This window comes from Lepidochelys kempii, chromosome 6 (assembly GCF_965140285.1).
Source record: "Lepidochelys kempii isolate rLepKem1 chromosome 6, rLepKem1.hap1, whole genome shotgun sequence".
NCBI classification, from domain to species: domain Eukaryota; kingdom Metazoa; phylum Chordata; order Testudines; family Cheloniidae; genus Lepidochelys; species Lepidochelys kempii.
The window spans coordinates 26,268,375-26,290,810 of record NC_136385.1 but is presented as its reverse complement, the minus strand read 5'-3'; the positions used below and the strand labels follow the sequence as shown (position 1 = coordinate 26,290,810).

The 22,436-nt window shown below is 44.4% G+C and overlaps 1 protein-coding gene across 9 annotated transcripts in view; it reads right to left on the bottom strand.

The window, feature by feature from the left end:
• Positions 1-22,436, bottom strand: part of BRSK2 (BR serine/threonine kinase 2) — a 427,682-nt gene that overhangs the window by 110,167 nt on the left and 295,079 nt on the right. For all 9 annotated transcript variants that reach the window (XM_078853168.1, XM_073347202.2, XM_073347203.2 and 6 more), the window contains exon 4: positions 1,928-2,068. In XM_078853168.1, the coding sequence (XP_078709294.1) occupies positions 1,928-2,068 (141 nt within the window). The remainder of the gene's footprint in view (positions 1-1,927; positions 2,069-22,436) is intronic.

The window sequence follows — 22,436 nt, the reverse complement described above, 5'->3', positions numbered from 1 at the left end:
TTAAGAATACTTTCACTGCAGATTTGACAAAATGCAAAGAAGGTACCAATGTAAGATTTCTAAAAATAGCTACAGCACTTGACCCAAGGTTTAAGAATCTGAAATGCCTCCCAAAATCTGAGAGGGACGAGGTGTGGAGCATGCTTTCAGAAGTCTTAAAAGAGCAACACTCAGATGTGGAAACTACAAAACCCGAACTACCAAAAATGAAAATCAACCTTCTGCTGGTGCCATTTGACTCAGATGATGAAAATGAACATGCGTTGTCTGCTCTGCTTTGGATCATTATCGAGCAGAACCTGTCATCAGAATGGACGCATGTCCTCTGGAATGGTGGTTGAAGCAGGAAGGGACATATGAATCTTTAGGACATCTGGCATGTAAATACCTTGTGATGCCGGCTACAACAGTGCCATGCGAATGCCTGTTCTCACGTTTAGGTGACATTGTAAACAAGAAGTGGACAGCATTATCTCCTGCAAATTGTAACCAAACTTGTTTGTCTGAGCAATTGGCTGAAGTAGGACTGAGTGGACTTGTAGGCTCTAAAGTTTTACATTGTTTTATTTTTGAATGCAGTAATTTTTTTGTACATACTTCAACATTTGTAAGTTCAACTTTCATGATAAACAGATTGCACTAAAGTACTTGTATTAGGTGAATTGAAAAATACTATTTTTTTTTATAGTGCAAATATTTGGAATAAAAAATAAAGTGAGCATTGTACACTTTATATTCTGTGTTGTAATTGAAATCAATATATTTGAAAATGTAGAAAACATGCAAAAAATTTAAATAATGGTATTCTATTATTGTTTAACAGCAAGATTAATCGTGATTAATTTTTTAATCGCTTGACCCTAGGGTGTATGCATGGGGCATTCTGAGGACAGTAGTTAGTCAAACCTGAGGAATATGGATAATCATTGCAGAATTACTGAGAAATAACTATACAGTCGTTATGCAAATCCCTGAGCTCTCATTGTCTAACAATGGCCCTCAGCCTATCAGAATGGAGGAATTTGCATGCTGTATGTAGTTATTAAGACACAACTGTGCAGTCATTATGTAAATCACAGCACCTTAGCCAATCAGAATGCATGGAATTGTATTACTGAGAAATAAGCGTGCAGTTACAGGTCAGTAACTGTATAGAAACCCTGTGATTTGATTGGCTGCAACAACTCAATTTCAGTATAATTTAAATTACCCGAACTTGTTAAAGCTGAAGTGGAAACTGGTTCAATTTAAAATGCCATCTGCAAGTTAGAGGTTAAATCACACTCAATGGTTAAATCATTCAACTGAGTTAATATGTAACAATAACAGACTGATAAAGAAAATTACTCCCTACTGGAAAGGAAATTAAAGGCAACAGTGACTCAAATGCCCAGAAGGGGCCCAGGCAGGGCTGCCAACTGCCAGCACATTTCCCTATAAGCCAAGGTGGCCATAAAATGACGTTGTTGTATTGATAATTGTCCCAAGTTTCTTCAGGGACCAGTCTTGATAAGGCACATATTATTCTCGGTTATTGGCAAGTGCCCCCAAGACTCATGGAAATGAAGCACTGGTCCCCCAGGAATTTGATTTTCTTGGTCAAAGCACTCACTATAAATGAAGGTGACAGCAGCTGCCCCCTCCCATTATGCTCACCATGGAACAGCAGGCTCACTTTCCAATGGAAATCAGAAATGAGCCTTTCTACATATATTATAAACAGATCCAAAGAAAAATCATGGACAATCTACATGTGATTGATGCGTGTTCACAGAGATAACCAAGAAGTAGCAGCAGCAGCAGCGTTTATGTAGCACTTTTGGACCCCAATAGCAAACAGACGTATAAGGAGCCCCGGCCCCAATGACTGTTTTGTTATGAGTTTCCAGGCCGTGGTCACCACCCATTATAAACCTGCTGTACTCACCATATTGAATGACTATGGCAGAAGTCTAAAGCAGAGATGATTTGTCGGAAGAACTTCCTGGCTTCTTTTGGCGTTAATCTTCCCTTTTTTACGAGATAGTCGAAGAGTTCCCCACCTGACACATGTTCTAGCACCAAATACCTAGAAAAAAATAAGACAGGCCTTTGTTAGCACATGATCACACAGCTCTCTCTGTCTTTCTCTCTCTCTCTCTCTCTCTAGGAATTAAACTTGTGTGAAATACTGTGAAACGAGAGAATTGGAAAATTAGCAGCTGTGAACATTTTTAACAGGGTTGGAGTCAAGCACTGCTTGGACTCCAGGCATTTCAGTGATTCCAAACAATGGAACAAATTCAGTTTTCACCATCCCCAGTACAGGGATGATATCTGAAAAGCAATACTTCCTCCAAAGATTGAGACGGATAGCGGGCAGCAAATTATATGTGAGCTTCCAGCGTAATTTGGCAGCTGCAAAAGCTAATGTACAGTTAGGCTGCATATGCAGAGACATCAGGTCATTAACCAAGGTGGATGGTGATGGTTCCTTTTTTGAAATAGCTTTGGAGGAACTACACTCACGCAACTGTGCTCAGTTCTGGGCACCTCAGTACCAGACAATGTAAACAAACAAGAGGGAATTTGGAGAGCTGTTGAAAATAAACAGGCTGATTTATGAGAAAAGATAAACTACGTATGTATAGCATGGGCACCCAGGGAAGGGCTCATTTCTGCAACCCTTACTCATGCTGGATAGGTCTGCTTCACTTGACTAGTCCCATTGACTTCAAGGGGACTACTCTTGCATGTAAGTGTTACATAGAATGAGTAAGGGCTGAAGAATTAGGTCCCAAGAGGGGGATAGGAAAACTGCATGTTATCATTGGCATTCAAGTACTCCAAAAATGTACCAGGCAAAGAAAGGAGAGGAATTATCTAGGGCAGCCCAAAGGGTTATTATGATTAGGGGTAATGAGATGCCACCAATCAAAAGAAAACTTAAGCTAAATATCTGGGAATGTTTCCTAAGAGTGGAGCTCTAGGAGACCATGGAATCGTTTCCCTCGATAAATAATGGCAGCCCCATCAACTGAGTAATTTAAAACTGGACTAGATACAACACCGGAGAGCACAGAGTAGGTAACAGACCTGCCTTGGCAGGAGGATTGTCCCGAACAGGGTTTCTCAACCTTTTTGATACCAGGCACCAGCTTGCTGCCTGCCTAAACTGTCAGGGAGGTCTCAGGGGCTGGCACCTGGACCGATCACTGAGAAACTGAGAAACACTGAGAAACACTGGTCTAGAGAAACAATGAGGCCTTTCCCATCTCTCCTGTGATTCTGTGCTACTGTACAGTGCTGCCGCCTTCTGTGTACACACAGTACATTAGATATAGGGAAAGTAAATGATGCCAAGATACTGTGTAAAGCTTTTATTGGTATGAGTCTGAGATGACCAAAATTACTATGCAGGCCCTCCCAGACTAGTGACACAAAGAAGTTATTTAATAAAGGACCTTTTGTTCTCTGAATAGATTACTTTGCAGATCTCCCTTTAGGGGCAGACCCGCAGAGGTGGCTTTTATGCCCTTGGCTTCAGAATACTGTAACAGGGGAGCAAGCCCACACTCCCTCAAGGGTAACTGCTTTGAAATGTGTTCCTTTGCCGCATGGAAGGGCATGCGATCTGACAGCAGATATCTGCAGGGGCAGTGAGATGAAGGTAAACAGGACCAGTAAACATCACCATCTTTTGTTGATACCACAAATTTCACAGGAAAACTGTTAAAATAGTACATTTGAGAGAGCTTTTACAATTTTTTAGGGAGTTATTGTTGTATTCCTTTGTGCATAAGGCAAGTCAGTGTTAGTTCCAGTACCCTTAGTCCAACCAAATAGGTCTTGGAAGGAGAGGAAAAGAACAAAATTACTTCAAGACTGAATACTGTCCTTTCAGTGCCTCAGAATGGTATGATTTGGGAGGGAAACTCCAAATTTGGGGGGAAAAAGAAAAATATTCTTGTGCATTTTTAAGTGGTCCTTTTTGAAGCTATTCAGAGTATTTGAATATCAGGAGTAGCCCTGGAGAGAATATAGTCCAGTAGTTAGGGCAGCAGCTGTAGATTTGGGAGACCTGGGGTAAATCCCTGCTCCTGTGTAACCCTGGGCAAATCACTTAGACTTAAATGGATAAAGAGTTTTATAACCAGTGTTGTGCCTTTGGATATGACAGCTGGTAAGGCAGAACTGAGGTTATGGAATGAAAGGTTACACGCAGTCAGACACACTGAAATAGATCTGGACCCCCAGGAGGACTTTCCCAGAGGGGTCGATACAGACAGGTCAGTGTGGCAATGCCTGAACCACCTGCACATGCAAACTGGCAGATTGAAGACTAATAAGATCCAGTGAGGGTACTCTCATGACATTAGTGTATGCGAGTGCAGTAAGGTGCAGACCATGGAGCATTTGCTGACTCTTTGGGGAGACGTATGAAGAAGGACCTCGCTGCAGCAACAGAAAGAGCCATTGCTTGTGCACGGTTCTGGGAAAACCTCTAGTGTGTGATAAGGACACAAGAAGATGATGATTTAAGACTCTGTCTGTGTCAGTGGATGATACTTCCCTGCCTCGCAGGGGGGTTGTGTGGATAAACACAGTAAAAGATTGTGGGGTGTTCAGATACTACTGTAAAGGGGGGCGGAATAGGTACTTCACAGTGACAGAGAGCTCGTGGGGAAAAGTTGGAAAACTTTTTGCTTAAATCAAAATTAGAAAAATTCCGACTGAGCTCTCTAGTGCTTGTTGAAACGCCACGAGAAAAGTTCATGGAAATGTTGTCAATTCTTTTTTTCATTAAGATCCAGAATCAGATGAAAATTTGTGTTGAAACATCAAATTTTCAAAAATTGTGACTGGCTCTAATCCAGGCAGAGGTGTTTTTAGTGAGCAAAGTGCCAGTGAGACCATCATAACAGTATGATAAAACTCAATGGACCCTATAGCGATCACCCCTGTCTGTATGGTAGAGATGTTACCGATATAGGACCAGGCATGCTATCCTGCTCTATTGCTGTGGCACTGCTACGTGATGCCAAGAGAGAAAAGACAGCCCACAGCTCCCTAGCTGGGGATTCTCCTGGCTTGGGGAAGTCCTGAGTGGTCATCCAGCTAACACAGGTGGTTCCTATGCCACCCCTCCTGCAGCCTCTGGTGTAGGGGCATATCAGGATGTGGGACAAGAAGTGGCCTGCCAGTGATCTCCATCCGATGCATAGTCCCTTGGAGACTGAATTTGGATGTCTGGGCCTTTTAAGTCTCAGTGGTCCTGCACTACCCAGACCTTGGCAGCAAGGCATGTTGGGAAAGAGGATTCCCTATATAAATCATTCTCTTCCTTGTACCAGAGATTGACCTGGTCTAGTCTCTCCTATGGCAGACCCAAAATTGGCCTTGGGATCAAATGTAACTGGCTCTCTGACTGCTCTTCCTTTCTGCTGTGCCCAGAAGAAGAAGGACATAGGAGAGAATCTGGCTCAAAGATTTCAGACATAGTACAGATCAATAGAAAACTTTTTCCAAGGTGGTATAAAGATGTTTATATGCACAAGCCTGCAGACCCCCCTCTACACAAGTTTCAAATGCAGTTTCAGAAAATTACAGGCTCAGCATTTCTGTCACCCTCAGCAGGAACTGCAAAGCAATTTATTTTCATCAACTTTGTCTTATTAAAAATACTCATCCAAAGTGCACCAACATGCCGTATGATAAATAAAACAAATGGAAATACGAAGTGCATTTACAAAGGTATTTATTTTTGTTTACAACCCAGAAGCACCAGATATAATAATGGAAACAAATGGGGGAAACATCTGAAAAAGATTTGTGCCTGAGATGAGTCGAAGAACAAGAAAGAAGCACAGAGAGACTGTATTCTGATCTGACAGATCCCCTCATGTGACAAGAGCAAGGGGGGTGACAAATACATTCCCAAATGGTTAAGTGTAAGAAATAAATGCTGCAAGGATTATTCTACAAGTGCAGCATGGTTAACGTTACATCTAGAAGTTCATAGTTCCGATTTGCTGCTGTACCAGGAAGAGTCACCAACCAACCCTATTCCCTGCAATGTAACTGTTTATTTTTAGGATCACTCCCAGCTAGGAGATTTTTGATTAAGCAAGGGCACAGTTCAACATCTACCTCCAGCTCTGTGCAAGACAATGTTTTGTTATTTTATGTGGCATGGGAGCAGTATACATGATGTTTTGAATCAGGCTGGGGATAGGGGAATATAAACCCATCGGGGCAAGGATTGTCTTTTTATTCTGTGTTTGTACACGCCTAGCACTTTGGGGTCCTGGTCCATGTCTAGGGTTCTGAGGCACTACAGCAATACATAAAATAATAAATAATAATAATTATTTTCCAAGTGTTGCAAGTGGATTGCACAATTGTTGATTATTTTGATTCGTGCACTATAGCTTAGATGGTCCATGCTGAACATATATATAAAAAGAGAATCCTATTCTCAAAAGCTTACCGTCTAGACAGAGAAGGAAGACAAAGGAAAGAGTATTGTCCCTTTTTACAGATGGGGAACTGAGGAACGGAGAGACTCAGGGCTTGTCTCCACGTTCCAGGGGATCCACTTAGCGGGTCTAATGAAGACCTGCTAAATCGACCGCCAATCGCTCTCCCATCGACTCTGGTACTCAACTGGAATGAGAAGCATAAGGTAAGTCGATGGGACCCGTCGACCCAGCACAGTGTAGACACCGCAAAAGGTCAACCTAAGGTACGTCCACCCCAGCTACGTTATTCACATAGCTGGAATTGCGTAACTTAGGTCGACTGAGCCCCATAGTGTAGATCTACCCTCTCAGTGACTTTCCCTGAGTCAAACAGTGAGTCCACAAGACCAGCCATCAACTTGCTCTACAGCCCTCGATGACTTTAATAGAAAGCAGCGGCACTGGAACCTTGCCTGACTGTTTGCTGATTCAGGGAGCAGGTGAGCAACAGAATATACATAGCTTGGAAAAATGGACAAGGAAAGGGAGATTTTCCTGCCGTTCCTCCCCCATTCTGCCCCTTCCTGACAATGATATTACCTCATGGTACCATTTTGCTCCTGCAGCTGTTCCCAGAAACTAGTCTTGGCCATTGCTTTCCATTCATTGCACGGCCTGAGTTTCATGTTATATAGAAAATGGAAAGCAGCAATTTTTAAAGGGTGTTTTTCAACTCTGCCTATGGTAAAACTGATGGTGTCAGTCAAAAGCTCTCCCCAGTGGAAACCTAGCTGTAAAAAACACACCATGCATTACTCTCTGAAAAGTCACTGCAGAGTAAACAGAAGCAGCCCCTTGGCAGTGTACTGTACACCCGCATGCTGTGATAATTGCGACAGGGAAGTATGGAGCCACCCCGGGCTGAAGGACTCCGCCAGAACACTTAGCTCTCCCACCTTGAAAGCACTGTACAAACGTTAACTAATTTAATCCTCTCACTTTCTTTGTGAGAGACACGCTGTAAAGGTCATCACCCCCATTTTACAGACAGGGGAGTGAGGCACAGTGAATTACCCAAGGTTATGTGGCAAGTTGGTCTCAGAGCTGGGATTAGAACTCAAGATTTCCTGTGCTCATGTTCACTAGACCACACTGCCCTGAACATCAATCACCCCTGTTCTCTAGCTTTCACTGCTGTGATTATGGTGACTGCAGTGCTGGCCTCTCCTTTTTGATACGAGTCCATTTGGAACAAGTGGATTTGGACAGAGGCTGCAGCTGTCAGGCTTCCACAACTCCAATTTGCAGTGTGCACACACAGTTTAAAAGAATTATTAAACATTTCCTCTACTGGGTGAATTCTTAAATGTGGGGCAGATTCCCAAACAGGCAAGGCCATGGTTTCAGAATGCCAGCACCATGCATGCCCAGAATTTCTTTATGCCTCTGCTGTGAGCCAATACATGAAATGAAAAATTTCAGGGAAAGCTTCAGAGACAAAGGAGACGAGACCCCGGTGTTTAAAGGAAAAGAAACCGAATGCTTAATAGGAGAAATGATTTCATCCATCAGAGAGGAGCAGAGAGATCATGAACAGCAGCCGAGTGATTCTTCCCAATGTGTTTTATTAATTTTATCTATCCCCTTGGCCACTTTTCCATCTGTATCCTAGACTCATCACCTTCCCCAGTCAAAGCTAACAAGCTACTAACCTCACGTGGCATCTAGGTATCATGTGAGACGCCCATGCAACACAGAAAAGAATTAAGGCTCGACTTTTAAAAAAAAGTCTCTGATAGAATGTTTAAGGCAACAAAACTGTATAAACCTTGCAACTGTTACAGGGATAGCAGCAGTGTGGGGCAAAGGTGGCTGTAAGCCATCTTTGTGCCTCCCAGATTCCGCCTGTTCTAGGAGCTGGTACAGCTCCCAGCACGTTCTAACTTACAGCAGCCTCCCCATGACTGCCTAGGGGCTGTTCTGCCGCCCAGAACAGACATAGCATAGAGCACAATACCGTCTCCTTTTCCTGGCCCCAACATGCCCCTACGCCAGGCGCCGTGAGGTGGGACAGCACAGGGCCTATATTGCTCCTGCACAGGGATATTTTCCTTGGGGCCAAGTTGGTCCTTCATGGCCTGCTCCTCCAAGTTTGGATTCTGAGCCATATTTTCCTTCAGTTCTGTATATCTTGGCTTGGGTTCATTTCTGTTGGTGGGAAATTTACTACTAATTCATGAGCTTGCTTTTCATTTTCACCTGCAAACCCCAGATGCTGAGCCAGACTCTGCCTGGCTCTTCCATGCAGGCACTGCGTGGGGAAGGGAGCAAGGAGCCTCCTCCCACCTTGTGCAGCACATGAAAGGGCAGGAGTGAGAACTGAAGTCCCTGTGCTCAAAGGGGAGGAGAGTAGGCAGAGCCATGACTCCACTCCTGTACTTGCTGACAGGCTGCAGGGTAAGAGAAGTGTGCAGCACCCCATAAATGCCTGTATGTGCTCCTGCTGCACACTGGGGAGCTCTGGGAGAACGTCTCCGGGTGCTCACTCTGGGGCAGGGCAGCTCTGTGCCACCCCAAGGCAGGGCTGTGCTTAAATTGCACAATCTAGCCTGGAGTGATTTATGGAAACACAACTCTTATACAAAGGCAGACTGGCCCAGGAAGAACCAAATCCGTCCATTACCAGGTACCAAGGGCACAATATCTAAGGAGGTCATCCCAGTCCTGATGATTACAGAGAATGACAGGTTGTTTGCTAACCCTTAGCAGGCATGGCCAGGAAAAACATGTGCATGCCACCTAAGTGTCCCCACAGCAGCTCATCATTAAGTCTTGGTAATGGATATGCAGTTCATGTTTTCCCAGCCCTACAGATCCACACAATTTATGATACATCTGCCCTTATACAAATTAGATCCTTCGGGGCAACATATATATTTTTATTTATTATTTATTAAAGTAAATTGAGATCTTTGGATGAAAGATTATAAATGCAAAATAATAACTGAATTTATAATACTTAATAACAATATTTTGCACTTCTACGTCACCTTTCATCAAAGGATCTCAATGCACCTTACAAGCATTTATAATGAGAGACTCGTCACTCCCCTGTGAATTAGGGAGATTTTATTATCCTCATTTTACATATGGTGAAACTGAGGAACTGAGAGGGAGCAACTTGTCCAAGGGCTCTTACCAAGTCAGCAGAATAGTTGGGAGCAGAACTCCTGACTCACAAACTCATGCTCCAATACTGTATATCATCTCTTATCCCAAAGAATTTGAAAGCACTTTTCAAATGAACGTCCAAACTATAACGTATTACATTATAAAGATTACTGAAGTGCCTACGGCTGTTGCAGCTAGGCCTCTGATGAATAGTAAACATTTTAAAAGGATAAATTAAATAGAACATCTCAAATGGGCAAATAAAGAATAAACCAAAGTCATTTGGCCAGGAAAAAAATCAAACAGGTTCTTCTTCCCCCTGCCACCGCCACTAAAAACACAAATCAGTTAAAAGCTAGGCCAAATGGGAATGTCTTGCACAAAGCAAGTCTTGGGCTTTGATGGACTGCTAAGGAGAGTGAATACATAAGACAGAGACCTTTGACCCTGAGGACTTTAAGCTGATACCATGCCACCACAGTGTACAAGATGAGATGGTCTCTCACTAAACTGAGTTCCAGACCATCAATGCTTTAGAGATTATTACCAGCACCTTGAGCTGCAGAGGGACATGAACAGGAAGCCAGTGTAGACATGAGACAGTTGTGTGATGAACTAGCCAGAGCTTCTGGTTATACTTCAAAGTTAGTCCTTGCACTGTAGTAATCCAGCTTAGAGGTGACAAAAGTGTGGCTGGCCATTACAATGTCCACTTGCAAGAGGAATGATCACCGATTCCTGACTAGCTGTTGGCAATGGAAGGCAAACTGGACTATCTAGGGACAGGAATGGTTCTGCAAACCATTTTAGCAAAGGCTAGAATTCACCTTCAACAGATGATGCAGATACTGTATCTCTCTATTCCCCTCCTTTTCTCACTCCTCCGAAAACCTCTCACTGCCGAAGTCTAGGAGTTGTAGCCAGTTCATTTTCAGGCAGATCACTGTCTTGATTAGGCCCTGGCAGAATAATACTACATAGTACTACTGTCTGGATTCGAAGAGAAGGAGATCTAGAGCTGAGCATCACTCAGCTAGGGAGCATTAATCCACTACTCAAGCGAGCAACTTCTGTGGCAAAATGTGGCAGCAACACTATACAACATATTTTAGGAAGGGAAAAAGTAACTGCTCCTGCTGAAACTACAAAGGAATGTTAAGTAGGAGGAATATTAATGATCCAAACTGGAAAACAACGGGATTTGCACTCTTACTCTCAAAAAAAGAGCTATGGGATTTCAACTATGAGCAAGGTCAGGGCCTTGGTGTAAATTCCCTGCAAAGATATGGACAGACACTATCCCTACCACCACATTGGGGAACTGGTTACACACTAAGAGGGAAGAATGCCATTTCCTGCAGTATCTGGGTTATCCTTGCAAGTCATTCATCTATGTACGGACCAGGTCTGGTCCTAATTAGCTTTTGAGATTTTTATTAAATGGTACTGAAAAAAAATTCCCAACTCACTTAAACCTTGGCAGGAAGGTGGTTTGTCTGTGCATGCCTCAATCTGTGACTCACAGGGTGAGGTCCTATGGTCTGTGCTCTAGGAGGTCAGACTAGATGATCATAATAGTCCCTCCTGACTTTAAAAATCTATGACTTGATATCTGTACTCCACTGTGAGGCAAAGACCTCTGAATAGATGCAAAGAGCAACTTTCAAGATGAGGAAACTTAGCACAGCTCCTACTGGTTCAAATAGGCAAGGCTTTGGGCTTATCTGTAGAGCTGATACTGACGGACTGTGAAGATCCTGTTTTAAGATTTGGCAGCATAGTGGCGATGTTCAGCCCTGAGGCAGGACACTTCAATGATTAGTTAAGTCTGCTCTGGGATCTGGCCCCCTGTGACTTCTAGCTTAATATTTGGCTTTTATAAGAGACTGATTAGAAGAATGCTAAGACCAAGGAACGCAGCACAGATAATGGACACTCTAGACTTGACACAGATGCACAATTAGACCAACATAACCAGTCTATGTGGTCAGAGGCTAGAGTCAAATAGTAATTCAAGATATAAGGACAGAAACAACCCTATGCCCTCACCTACCCCAGCCCACCAATACCCACACCTCTTAAAACTTCCTGATGGTACCATGTGCTTAGGCCACATGAATACCCACTGACAGTCTGTGTGAAGATGTTGGCTGCATCAGAACTATCATGTGCCAGACATATTCAGTAATCCCAGCAAAAGTCCAAGCAACCAGAAAATAGCAGCCCCCGCCCCCGCCCCCACAACAAATTCCCAGCATATTGCTCATTAGAAACTAACTATTACTCCCAAACAACTCGACCGAGAGCTAGAAAATTCATTACATTTCAAAGCAACTGTGCATTGGTGAGAGACTGGTCCCAAATGCCAGGTCTCCAGAGACAAGCTTACAGCCAAATGCAGGCTTAAAGATTTCTTCTGTAGACCATCACTCTCTTCAAAAAGTTCTACCACCTACAACTCAGCAGGAGGAGGGTTAAAAACTGCCCAGCCTGAACTGACATATTGTAATTCTTTGATGGCTTTCTGCTGTGCCATTTTCTATTGATTAAATAATCTCTATCAGATATTAAGACTCTTGTTATTGGCGCAGCCTATAAATTATTCAGGAGCTATATAAATTCTTATGGCGGGCATGAATTTTTAAACCCTAATTTGGCACAGAGCCAGGCGCTCTTTATTCCCCCCCCCCCAGCAAGAAAGTGTTTGCACTTGTGATTTTCTTTAAAGGACCAATTTTAACCATAAGCTGCTTGTTTGAAGGGACTTTTTGTGTGGTTGCTAATTATGTTTGGACTAGAGGGATGGGAGGGGGAGCGTGGAGAGGTGGGTTATGCCGTTGTGCTGCTTCTACCGTTGATTTATTGGTGATGAAAGGTGTTTCGAGGGCTGCCGTGGCTGCTATTTATGGTGTGTAGTCGTGCATGCCAAAGCACCGCAGTCATCTCCTACGTGGGCACATGATGTGGAACGCATCCGGCTGGAGGGATGCTCAGTACGGGCTGAGCAAGGCTGAGACAACACCCATTAGCTAGCACACTGTCCTCTGTAGCATATCTGTCACTGGCTGATCTGGAACCCTGAAACCACCCCTAGTTCCTATTCTTGAGAGCTTGGGGCCCTTTTATTTACAGACTTATGTCTCTCTTTGACCCTCACCCACATCATGGCGCGGCTGTCACAGGGACCTGTGTCCAACTGGCTTTCTGGCAAGCAAGGAGTTAACCCCTTGCTGAGGCCCATGATGATGCACATGGCAGAGCTGAAAGCCCAGTTAAGCTCTCAGGTGGACTATTGGACACTCTATACAAACAAATCAGCCACAGACAAAGGGGCAAAAATTGTTAGGTAAGTATAGCTCCCCTGATTGAAGTTGTAACCCAGGCTGGGGTTTTTCTGTTTGCCTTCGAGTCAGGTGAACTGGTTTTTGGTCTCTCTTGCTGCACTTGGAAACCCTAAGAATGAAAGTTCAAGACACTCTTTGCTGAGCCCAATGCTCTCCAACATGACACAGATGCACTCTGTTTACACCTGCACTCCTTCTTTTGAAATCCACGCAGGGTTTTCCCACATGTGGGTCTAATTTCAGAAGCTAGGGCTGCCAATAAAAAAAAGACACTAACAGTGCCATTCCTCTCTCATATCCTCTTTCACCTCAGCATCAGTTTTCAACAGAAATAATCATAATTAAAAGAAAAACAATCAGGAGAGGGCTGGCAACATGAATGCCTCTGCAGACACTGCTGATCTTTGACTCCTGCTGTCAATAGATCCTGCACCTGCCAGACTTGTGAGTTGTGCATGGGTAGGAGGGGGTATTCTGTTTTCGTTAATTGGCTCAATGTGTAGCATTCTTATCGCTGAAGTCAGAAGGTTATGGGTTTTAAGTCCTGCAATGAGATTTGGGCTCATGCCCAGTAGTGACATTGCCCTGCAGGATGGAGGAATGGCTTCTGCGGTGTCTGGAGGGGGGGTTAAAGAACAAATGGCACTTTTCAAAGGAGTAGGGAATAACCCCAGTGGTCTGTCCAGTATGCTCCCTATCAGTTAAAGCGGGTTCTTGTATGGCATGCTTGAACTGGTTTGGATGAAATAATCAAACCTGAGCTGAGAATGGGAATTGAGTCTGAAATGTAAAGGTTAAAACATGGTTTTTTTTTAAAAAAAGATACGTCTCTCTATCTTACCAGGTTTCCTAGCAAATTCCCATGAGACAACCTGATTCTGTGAGAGAGAACCAAACCTTTGAGGTTCATCCACCACCAACTGTAACAGCACTTTGCAGTGACATAGCATCTTTTATTTGGAGAGCTGGAAGGGCCAAGTTTTCACATGACTTCAATGTATTTGGTGCTGAGCAGTTCTGAAAATCTGACCGCGTGTGTCACAGCCGGAGCTGCTGGGTACTCAGCATTTTTGAGAACCTGCCCCTTACTTAGGTGCCCAATGGGAGCTGAGCTCTCCTCAAAATGTGGGCCCAACTGTAGAGGTTGAGTACTTGAAAACCTGAGCCCATGGCCTCTAAAATGGTGAGTGAATAATATCATCCCTCCCCCACTTCAAAGAAGAGGAGACAGAGCCCAAAAGTCATCTGACTTGGTCAAGCTCAAGCCATGACTTAATGTCAGAGTCAAGAACAGAAACCAGGTATCCTGTCTTCCAGACCTATGCTCTGTTTCTGGACACATAATGGCTACTGAATTTTCCTGCAGTCAGTGCATGATCGGTATATAGCTCAAGGTTTTTGTGAAGCCCTTTGAGGCGCACTGAGTAAAGACAGTGCTTTTTGACCACAAATTCTATTCCCCATGACTTACTCAGAGTGTGTTTGCTCTTCGTTATGGTCACATCAGGTGAACCTCACTATCAAGTACTCTATAATACTTTTGTCTCTTGCTGCCAAATTGTGGGGTGGCTGGGAGTGCTGTGGAAGAAGCAGCATGCTTATCCTGAGGTGTGGTGATGTATCTAACTGTGATTGCCCCACTGAATGGTCAACCACAGCAGTCAACAGGCTGAAGGCATTGAATCAAATCCTTCTTAGCCACAAGGATAATGGCTGCGAGGTGGGGACTTCTTCCTATACTTTTACATCACGCACATCACCATGGTATCTGCCTCGGCATTGGCCTGGGGTGGAGATTTGTAAATTGGCAGCTATGGAGTGATATCGTCCTTAAGGTTTTGGCTAGAACACAGAGAGCATTTGGGTAAGTGGAAAGAACCACTCTTAGTTGCCATTATTAGGTCTACAAGGAGATGGGGAGCTAATTAATATATGTCCTGTAACTAGCCTTCTTGAGCTACGAGATTGTTTTAAAAATAGCCACAAGGAAAGAGTGAGAGCGAAAGCAGAAGTCAGAGTGTGGCCCTGTATGTATTGTCATCAGCCTGCCTGTCTAGAGAAGCATGTTAGCATTCATGGTGATGCTTAAACCGAGTTCTGGCTAGACAGATGCTAACCCAACATCCAAACAAGACCTAAGAGATAGATAGGTAAAATAGCTAGACAGACAGTACCTCCACCCTTCCTTGAAAGGGTTCTGTTGCTAAGTTCTATCTGTCAGGTGGAGTTCCTTTGGAAATGAGATTATAACGCACATTCTGGGCTAAATGGTGGCACTGGGTTTGCTATGCTAAGAGCTCCTTGAATAGCAGGTTAATTGCTTTTGCAAGCCTGCAGGAAAGCCCAGACCTATTGAATAATAAGATGCATATCTGTGACTTAAAATATGATTTCAAATTGCTCCCTAGTAAAATATGCACCAACCACTTCCACAGGTGAAGAGCAGCATGTTTTTTTTGCTTCCCCTTATTTAACACACAACAGGTTTTTAACAAGAAACCATTCCCCAGCTCACAGTGGTAGTGTTATGAATGGTGTGTACACAGCTCCCTTCTACCTGCATGCTAGTCACACCATTTCTCTCCAGGGCCAATTCATGTGGGAAGGGAACTTCTTTATGTACAGTAAGAGGGGGCAAAAAAAAATCTGCTTTCAGATTTCTAAAGGGGTTAGTGTGTATGTCGATATCCTTTGTGTAACTGTAAACTGTGTGTACATACACACTAGACAGAGAATACTGCACAAGCAGCTATGAGCTATGAAAGGAATAGGCAGGCAACTATGAATTATGAGGCTGCAATCCCATTGCGGGGTGCTGATGTTGTTATAAACCTCGAGGGTGAAATACAAATCACCAGAAAACCCCACATAGAAATATAGCCCATATATTTCCACACAACTCACCTATTTATTTTATATGACATAGACCCATGCTCTGGACCCAGGTTTTGCACACACTTCGACTTGCCTCCACCCCCCCTCAGTGTTCCCTGCTTTTCCCCTCTAGATCCCATGGAAAGCTTCTATTGTTGTCCTATGAGCAACAGGACTAAGTTCTGCTTTCAGCTACACCAGCCTGAGTGGTCTATTTTGGAATTGGGTCCATGGCAATTAAAGATGACCTGCATATGGCCTGAGTGCCTGACACTCCCTCCAAGAACAAGTGGGATGAGAAGGGGCAGGGTGTGCATGTGTGTGTGTGTGAGGGGTGGGGGGGATGGGGGGCAGGAATGGATACTAGCAAAGCTTGCTGGATGCTGTGTTTGGTAAGGGTTTACATAGCAAACTCCCCGACCCATGCAGAACAGAAGCTTCCAGAGACACTGTGGCTGAGAGGGGTGTCAATGAATTGCGATTCCTTTCTGGAGCTCCTTCTGGGGTGGTGCACCTATGCATCCTCTCTTACCCAACGCAGAGAGGAAACTTAGTTGGGCCTCAGAAGAGCAGCGTTTTGTTCCCAGTTTTGCTACAGACTTCCCGTGTGACCTTGGGCAAATCACTTAATTTCTCTTGTCTTGACTAGAACTAAAGGTTGGGTTTTTTTAATGTTACGCATTTAAAAGATACGCTTTATCCTAGTCATAAGAAAACAGGAACTGCCAGAGTGGATCAGACTTGTGATCCATCTAGTCCAGTGGTCAGCACCAGAGGCTTCAGAGGAAGGTGTACGAATCCCAAAGTAGGCAGTTATGGGATAATCTGCTGTCTATGCAGATCTCATCCTGATTTCTCATAGTTAGAAAATATCTTATGCCCTGAATCATGATTTTATTTTTTATCCCTTTCAAAACTCTTTGTTTGCACAAAGTGTTATACTTCAGGATATTACAGTTCTCTGTTTAAATGTCCAATACCTCTTTGAATCTTACTAAATTCTTGGCCTCAAAGACATTATATGGGAATGAGCTCCATAGTCTAACTACATAATGATTGAAAAAGTATTTCCTTTTATCAGTTTTGAATTCACTACCTTTCAGTTTCATCGAATGTCCCCTTTTTCTTGGGTTATGAGACAGGGAGAAGAGAAGCTGCATGAATACTACACAAGGCACTCCAGAGAAGGCTGCCCAATCAATTTATAATAAGGCATCTGAGTTATCTGAGTTTTTCCTCCATCTCCTTCCTTGTGCATCCTAACAGCGTTTGCTTTTTTCCACAATAGCTGCACAATCAGCAGATATCTGCACCGAGCACTCCACAGTGATGCCCAGGTCCCTCTTCTGAGTTGATACAGTTAATTTAGAACATCACAAGGTGTGTGAGTAGTTCAAGTATTTCCCTCCAGTGAGCATCGCTTAGCACTTATCAACGTTGAACTTCATTTGCCATTGTGTTGCCCATTCACCTAGCTTGCTTAGGTCTCTCTGAAGTTCCTCAGCCTTTTCTGGACTCAAAATGGATTCAACTAGCCTAAATAACTGTGCCATCTCCAAATTTTGCTACCTCATTGCTCACCCTCCATTCTAGACAGTTAATAACTATATTAAACAACATTGGATCAAGTCTAGACAAGGCCACAGTGCCTCAATTCCCCATCTGAAAAATGGGGATAATAATCTTCCCTTGCTCCCACGCTTTGTCTGTCTCGTCTATTTAGATTATAAAATGTGCAGGGCAAGGACTGTCTCTAATAATGTGTTTGTACGGCATCTAGCACAATATGCCCTGATCTCTGCTGATGGCTTTTGATGCTCCTGTAAAACAAATAAGAAACAATACTACTAAAAACAACTGGCAACAACAGTGCTGTTGCTTTGGCCCACTACTGTAGTGTTTTTATAGAGGGTGCTGTACACAGTGAGACACAATGGAGCTGTGATTTTGCCCTATGTACCTGGCATGATATTCTGCAGTCATGTGGTTAAATAAGACAAATCAATATGCTGGAAAGGAACTGAAAGCCTTAAGCCTTATAACCAACTTTGTCTCTCTAAATATCCCAATTAAAAAAACCGAACCAGAGTAGATATGACTGCTACGCTAACACAGCTATGCTGCCGAATTTTTATTATTCTTTTTAAACTCATTTTCAGCGCTAAACAAACTGTGGAAAAAGGATTTGATTCATGGATGCATTAGGAATCTACTCAACCAAAGCCCCTTGTCACAAATTAAATCATAAACCAAAAGTCAAACATGATTTGTGAAATTAACATTTATCGAGGAAATACTCCCCAGCGCCGCGCTGCGATTAGTCTCTGGCATCCGAAATATCAACCATAATTCATAAGCTGCCTAAGAAACCATGCCACAGCCACCGCTGTCAAGATGTCAGGTTTGATGGAAAGGCGCTGCGGCAACCAGAGAGCAATTTGTTGCTGATGGTGGGGGTCACAGTGCTTTATTATTTGTGCAAATAAAGTGCAAGTCACATCAGCACCCCTGATCCCACCTTTAATAAGTGCATACACGCAGCCTCCCCCCACACACTTGTACCCTCCATGGACACTCTCTCTCCCTCTTCTCAATTCAACCCAAGGCCATGCCCAGTTCTAATTCTGAACAGTGAGATCTGGCACAGAAGCTGCATTACGCCATTTCTTTAAAATGATATGACTAATGAGATTAATAATAAAGAATAATCCCTTGCATTTCTATACTCAGTGTGTTTCCTTGGAAGGAATCAACAGATCTCTGAAGTAGGCATTATTAGTCCCATTTTAGAGACTGGGGGAACTGAAGCTCGGGGAGTGGCATGTGATTTACTCAAGGTTACACAGTGAGTCAGTCGCCAAGTCAGGATTAGAATCCAGGATTCACAGCCAAGATTTTCAAACCTGGCTTAGAGATTTGGGGTGCTTCCATTTTTGGGTGTCTACACTGAGACACCTTAAAGGGGCCTGGTTTTTAGAGGGAGGGTGTTCACAGTTTCTGAAAATCATGCCCTTTTCATGTGACTTAAACTGGACACAAAAAGGCACTAGTTATTTTTGAAAGTTTTGGGGAAGGTACTTGCTTGGTGCAGTCACAGTGGATCTTCAAGATTTGGTCGCTATGAGTGGTCCACTGTAGGCATGCTTGTATCCCTGCACTGCCAATCGGAGAACTTTGCTAGCAGTGTCTGTTAAGCCCACACATGTGCTGTCTCTCCTTGTGCCCTGCCACGAGGCCAGCCACCACATGCAGGCTAACCCCCTGCAGTTCCTTCTCTACCACAGTCATTGGCAAGAGCTCGGAAGTAGAGGGGAGGAGGGTGAATTGTGAAGCACCCATAGGGACACATGTCGAAGAACCATCGTTACTGCACAAGGTGAGTAACTTCTTTTTCTTTGAGTAGTGTCCCTATTCATGCTCCACTTTAGGTGACTCCCGAGCAGTACCCACCACATGAGGGCTGGGACTTCAGAGTTGGGTCAGTTACAGATGACAGCATTGTGGAGCTGAAGATGGTATCAGAGGTGGAGTCTCCAGTGATTGCATAATGTTCTGCGAAGGTGTGGACTGACGCCCATGTCACTGCTCTACAGATTTCTGAGATAGGGACATTCTTGAAGAAAGTGAGGGATGAGGAGATCGACCTTGTGGAGTGTGTATGGATAGTATCTGGAGTGGTCCTATTGTGAACTTGGTAACACTGTCTGATGCAGTTCGAGACCCACTTGGAGAGTCTCTGGGCTGATATTGCTGAGCCCTTGGATCTTTCTGCAAGGGAGAGGAAAAGCCCTGGGGACTTCCTGAAAACCTTCATCCTATCCAGATAGAAGGCTAGGGCTCTCCTGACATCTAGCGTGCATAATATAGTCTCCCTGTTGTCTCGGTGAGGCTTGGGTAGAAGGTTGGAAGGTGAATCAATTGGTTCATGTGAAACAGGGAGGTTACCTTAGGTATGAATTTTGGATGTGGCCTGAGCGTAACCTTGTCTGAAAGAATACCGTGTAGAGGTGATGTGCCATCAGAGCGGCTATTTTCCTCCTTCCTCCTCATTGCTATCAGGAAGGCTGTTTTCATAGAGAGATATGTAAATGAACAGGTGGCCAGGGGTTCAAAGGGAGGCCTAGTCAGCCTTTTCGATGCCAGGTTTAGGTCCCACATGGGGTTAGGGTGCCGGGGTTGTGGGAAAAGATTTACTGTATCCTGGAGAAATCTTTTAGTGGTTGGGTATGACAACTGAGTATCCCTCTACTGGCTGAGTATCCCTCTACTGGCTGGTGGAAGGCTGCTATGGCTGCCAGGTGGACTCAGAAAGTTGAGAGATAGTCAAGATCTTTTTAGGGTCAGTACATAGCCTAAGATCTGTGGAAGAGCCGCGCATGTTGGGGAGTTTGTTGGGAAGTACACCAAATCTGGAACCTGGGCCATTTTCGCAGGTGTCGAGGACTTTCTCCTGTGTAGTACTCTCTCTTGTACCTCCCTCGAGCAGGAGTTCTCTTGGTGTTGAAACCATGAAGCAGGCACACCTTGAGGCGAAGAATCCCCAGGTTCAGATGTAGGGTGCATCCTCTGTTCTGCAAGAGGAGATACAGAGTGGATTGGAGAGAGATTGGCAGGCATATCGCGACCTGTGACAGGTAAGGGTACCAGGTCTGCCTCAGCCAAGTGGGAGTGATCAGTATGACGTGTGCGCCTTCTCTTTTTATTTTCAATAGGACTTTCGACAGTAGGGAAAAGGGAGGAAAGGCATAGAGGATGCCCCTGTCCCAGGGGAAGTGGAAAGCATCACCCAGGGAATGTTGTCCTACCTCTGCTCCATAGTAGTAGTGTGAACATTTCCTGTTCAGTTGAGTGGCAAACAGGTCTGTGATCGGTGTCCCCCACCTCCTGAACTGGTCATGAAGTATTGCTGGGTTTATCCCCCACTCATGGTCAGGTGGGAATTTGTGACTGAGCCGGTCCGCTATGGAGTTTTGTGTGCCCGGGAGGTAAGCCGTGGACAGTCCGATGTCGTGAGAGATACACCAGTTCCATAGTCTCATCGTTTCCACACAGTGGGAGGGCAACCTGGATTCCCCCTGTTGATTTATGTAGTACATACACGCTGTGTTGCCTGTTAGCACTCTCATGTGTAATCCTTTGATCAGCGGGAGGAAATGGGCACAGGCATTCCTGACTGCCCTGAGCTCGAGGAGGTTGATGTGAAAGGATATCTCCATGGTTGACCACCTGCCTTGTATCGTGAGGCTGTTTAGATGCATATCCCATCCTATGCGCGATGCATCGGTAGTGAGAAGCAACGATGGAGGGGAGGAGGTTGCGAGAAGGGGATCCATTTGCAAATATTGGCTGAGTCCTTCCACCAGTCTAAGGAGTTTTTGATCCTTGTGGGTAGTGACAGGGGTTTGTCTAGTGTGTCTCTGGTCTGTAAACTGAGATGAACCACATCTGGAGGCATGGAATGTGAAGCCTGGCATGTGGTATTACCACTGTGTCCACTACCATATGCCCCAAGAGTTGGAGGCAGTGTCAAGCTGATATTTGTGGGCTGTTTTGAATGGTCTCAATGAGTATGGCCAAGGAGAGGAATCTGTGTTGAGGTAAGAGAGCTCTGGCCTGTAATGAGTCGAGGTCGGCGCCTTTGAATTCCAGGTGTTGTGCTGGAACGAGGGTTGTTTTCTGGGCGCTGATCTGTAGCCCCAGTTCTGGGAAAAAGTCTATTGCAGATTCGGTGGGCCTCATGGAGAGACTGGGCTCTGAAGAGGCAATCCTCCAGATAGGGGTAAATCATGATTTGCACTTGGGAGTGCAAGTGCGCGGCCACTGCTGAGGGAACTTCGGAGAATACATCAGGGCAGATGATAGCCCGAAGGGGAGTACTCTGTACAGGTAGTGGTCTTGTCCTAGGGTAAATCTGAGAAATCGTCTGTGAGACGGTAGGATTGAGATATGGAAGTAGGCGTCCAGAAGGTTGAGGGCTGAAAACCATTCTCCCTGTTCCAATGCTGGAATGATCATTGCTAGAGTGATCATCTTGAATTTTGAACTTTGACAAACTTGTTGAGTGCTCTAAGGTCTAGTATAGCTCTCCAATCTCCTTTCCTCTTGGGTATTAGGAAATAGCGAGAGTAGAACCCTTTGCCTCGTAGATGTTGAGCTACTGGTTCTATGGCTCCTAACTGGAGGAGACAATCTACCTCTTGTGATAGTAAACTCTCATGAAAAGGGTCCCTGAAGAGGGACAGGGAAAGGTGTTGTAGAAGGGGTAGGGAGGTAAAATGGATAGATCTGTAAGCCTCATTGGTCCGATGTTATACGTTCCCAGGTGCTGCGGAACATTGCCAGATGGTAGCCAAATCAGCGGATAGTGGTGATCAGCTGTAGTGTTTGGGGGGAGTGGTCTATCGATGCTTTGATCAACACATCAAAATTGGTGCTTGGAAGTGGATGGCTAGGATGTGGAAGATTGTGGGCCAGATGGTTTATGCCTCGGGAACTTAGTTTTCTTCCTCAGTAGTAGCACTGAGTTGGGTATTGGGAGGTGCGTGGTTTCTGCTGAGGCTGTGGACTATATTTCCTCTTTTGTCCTGGCATATAGATGCCCAGTGAG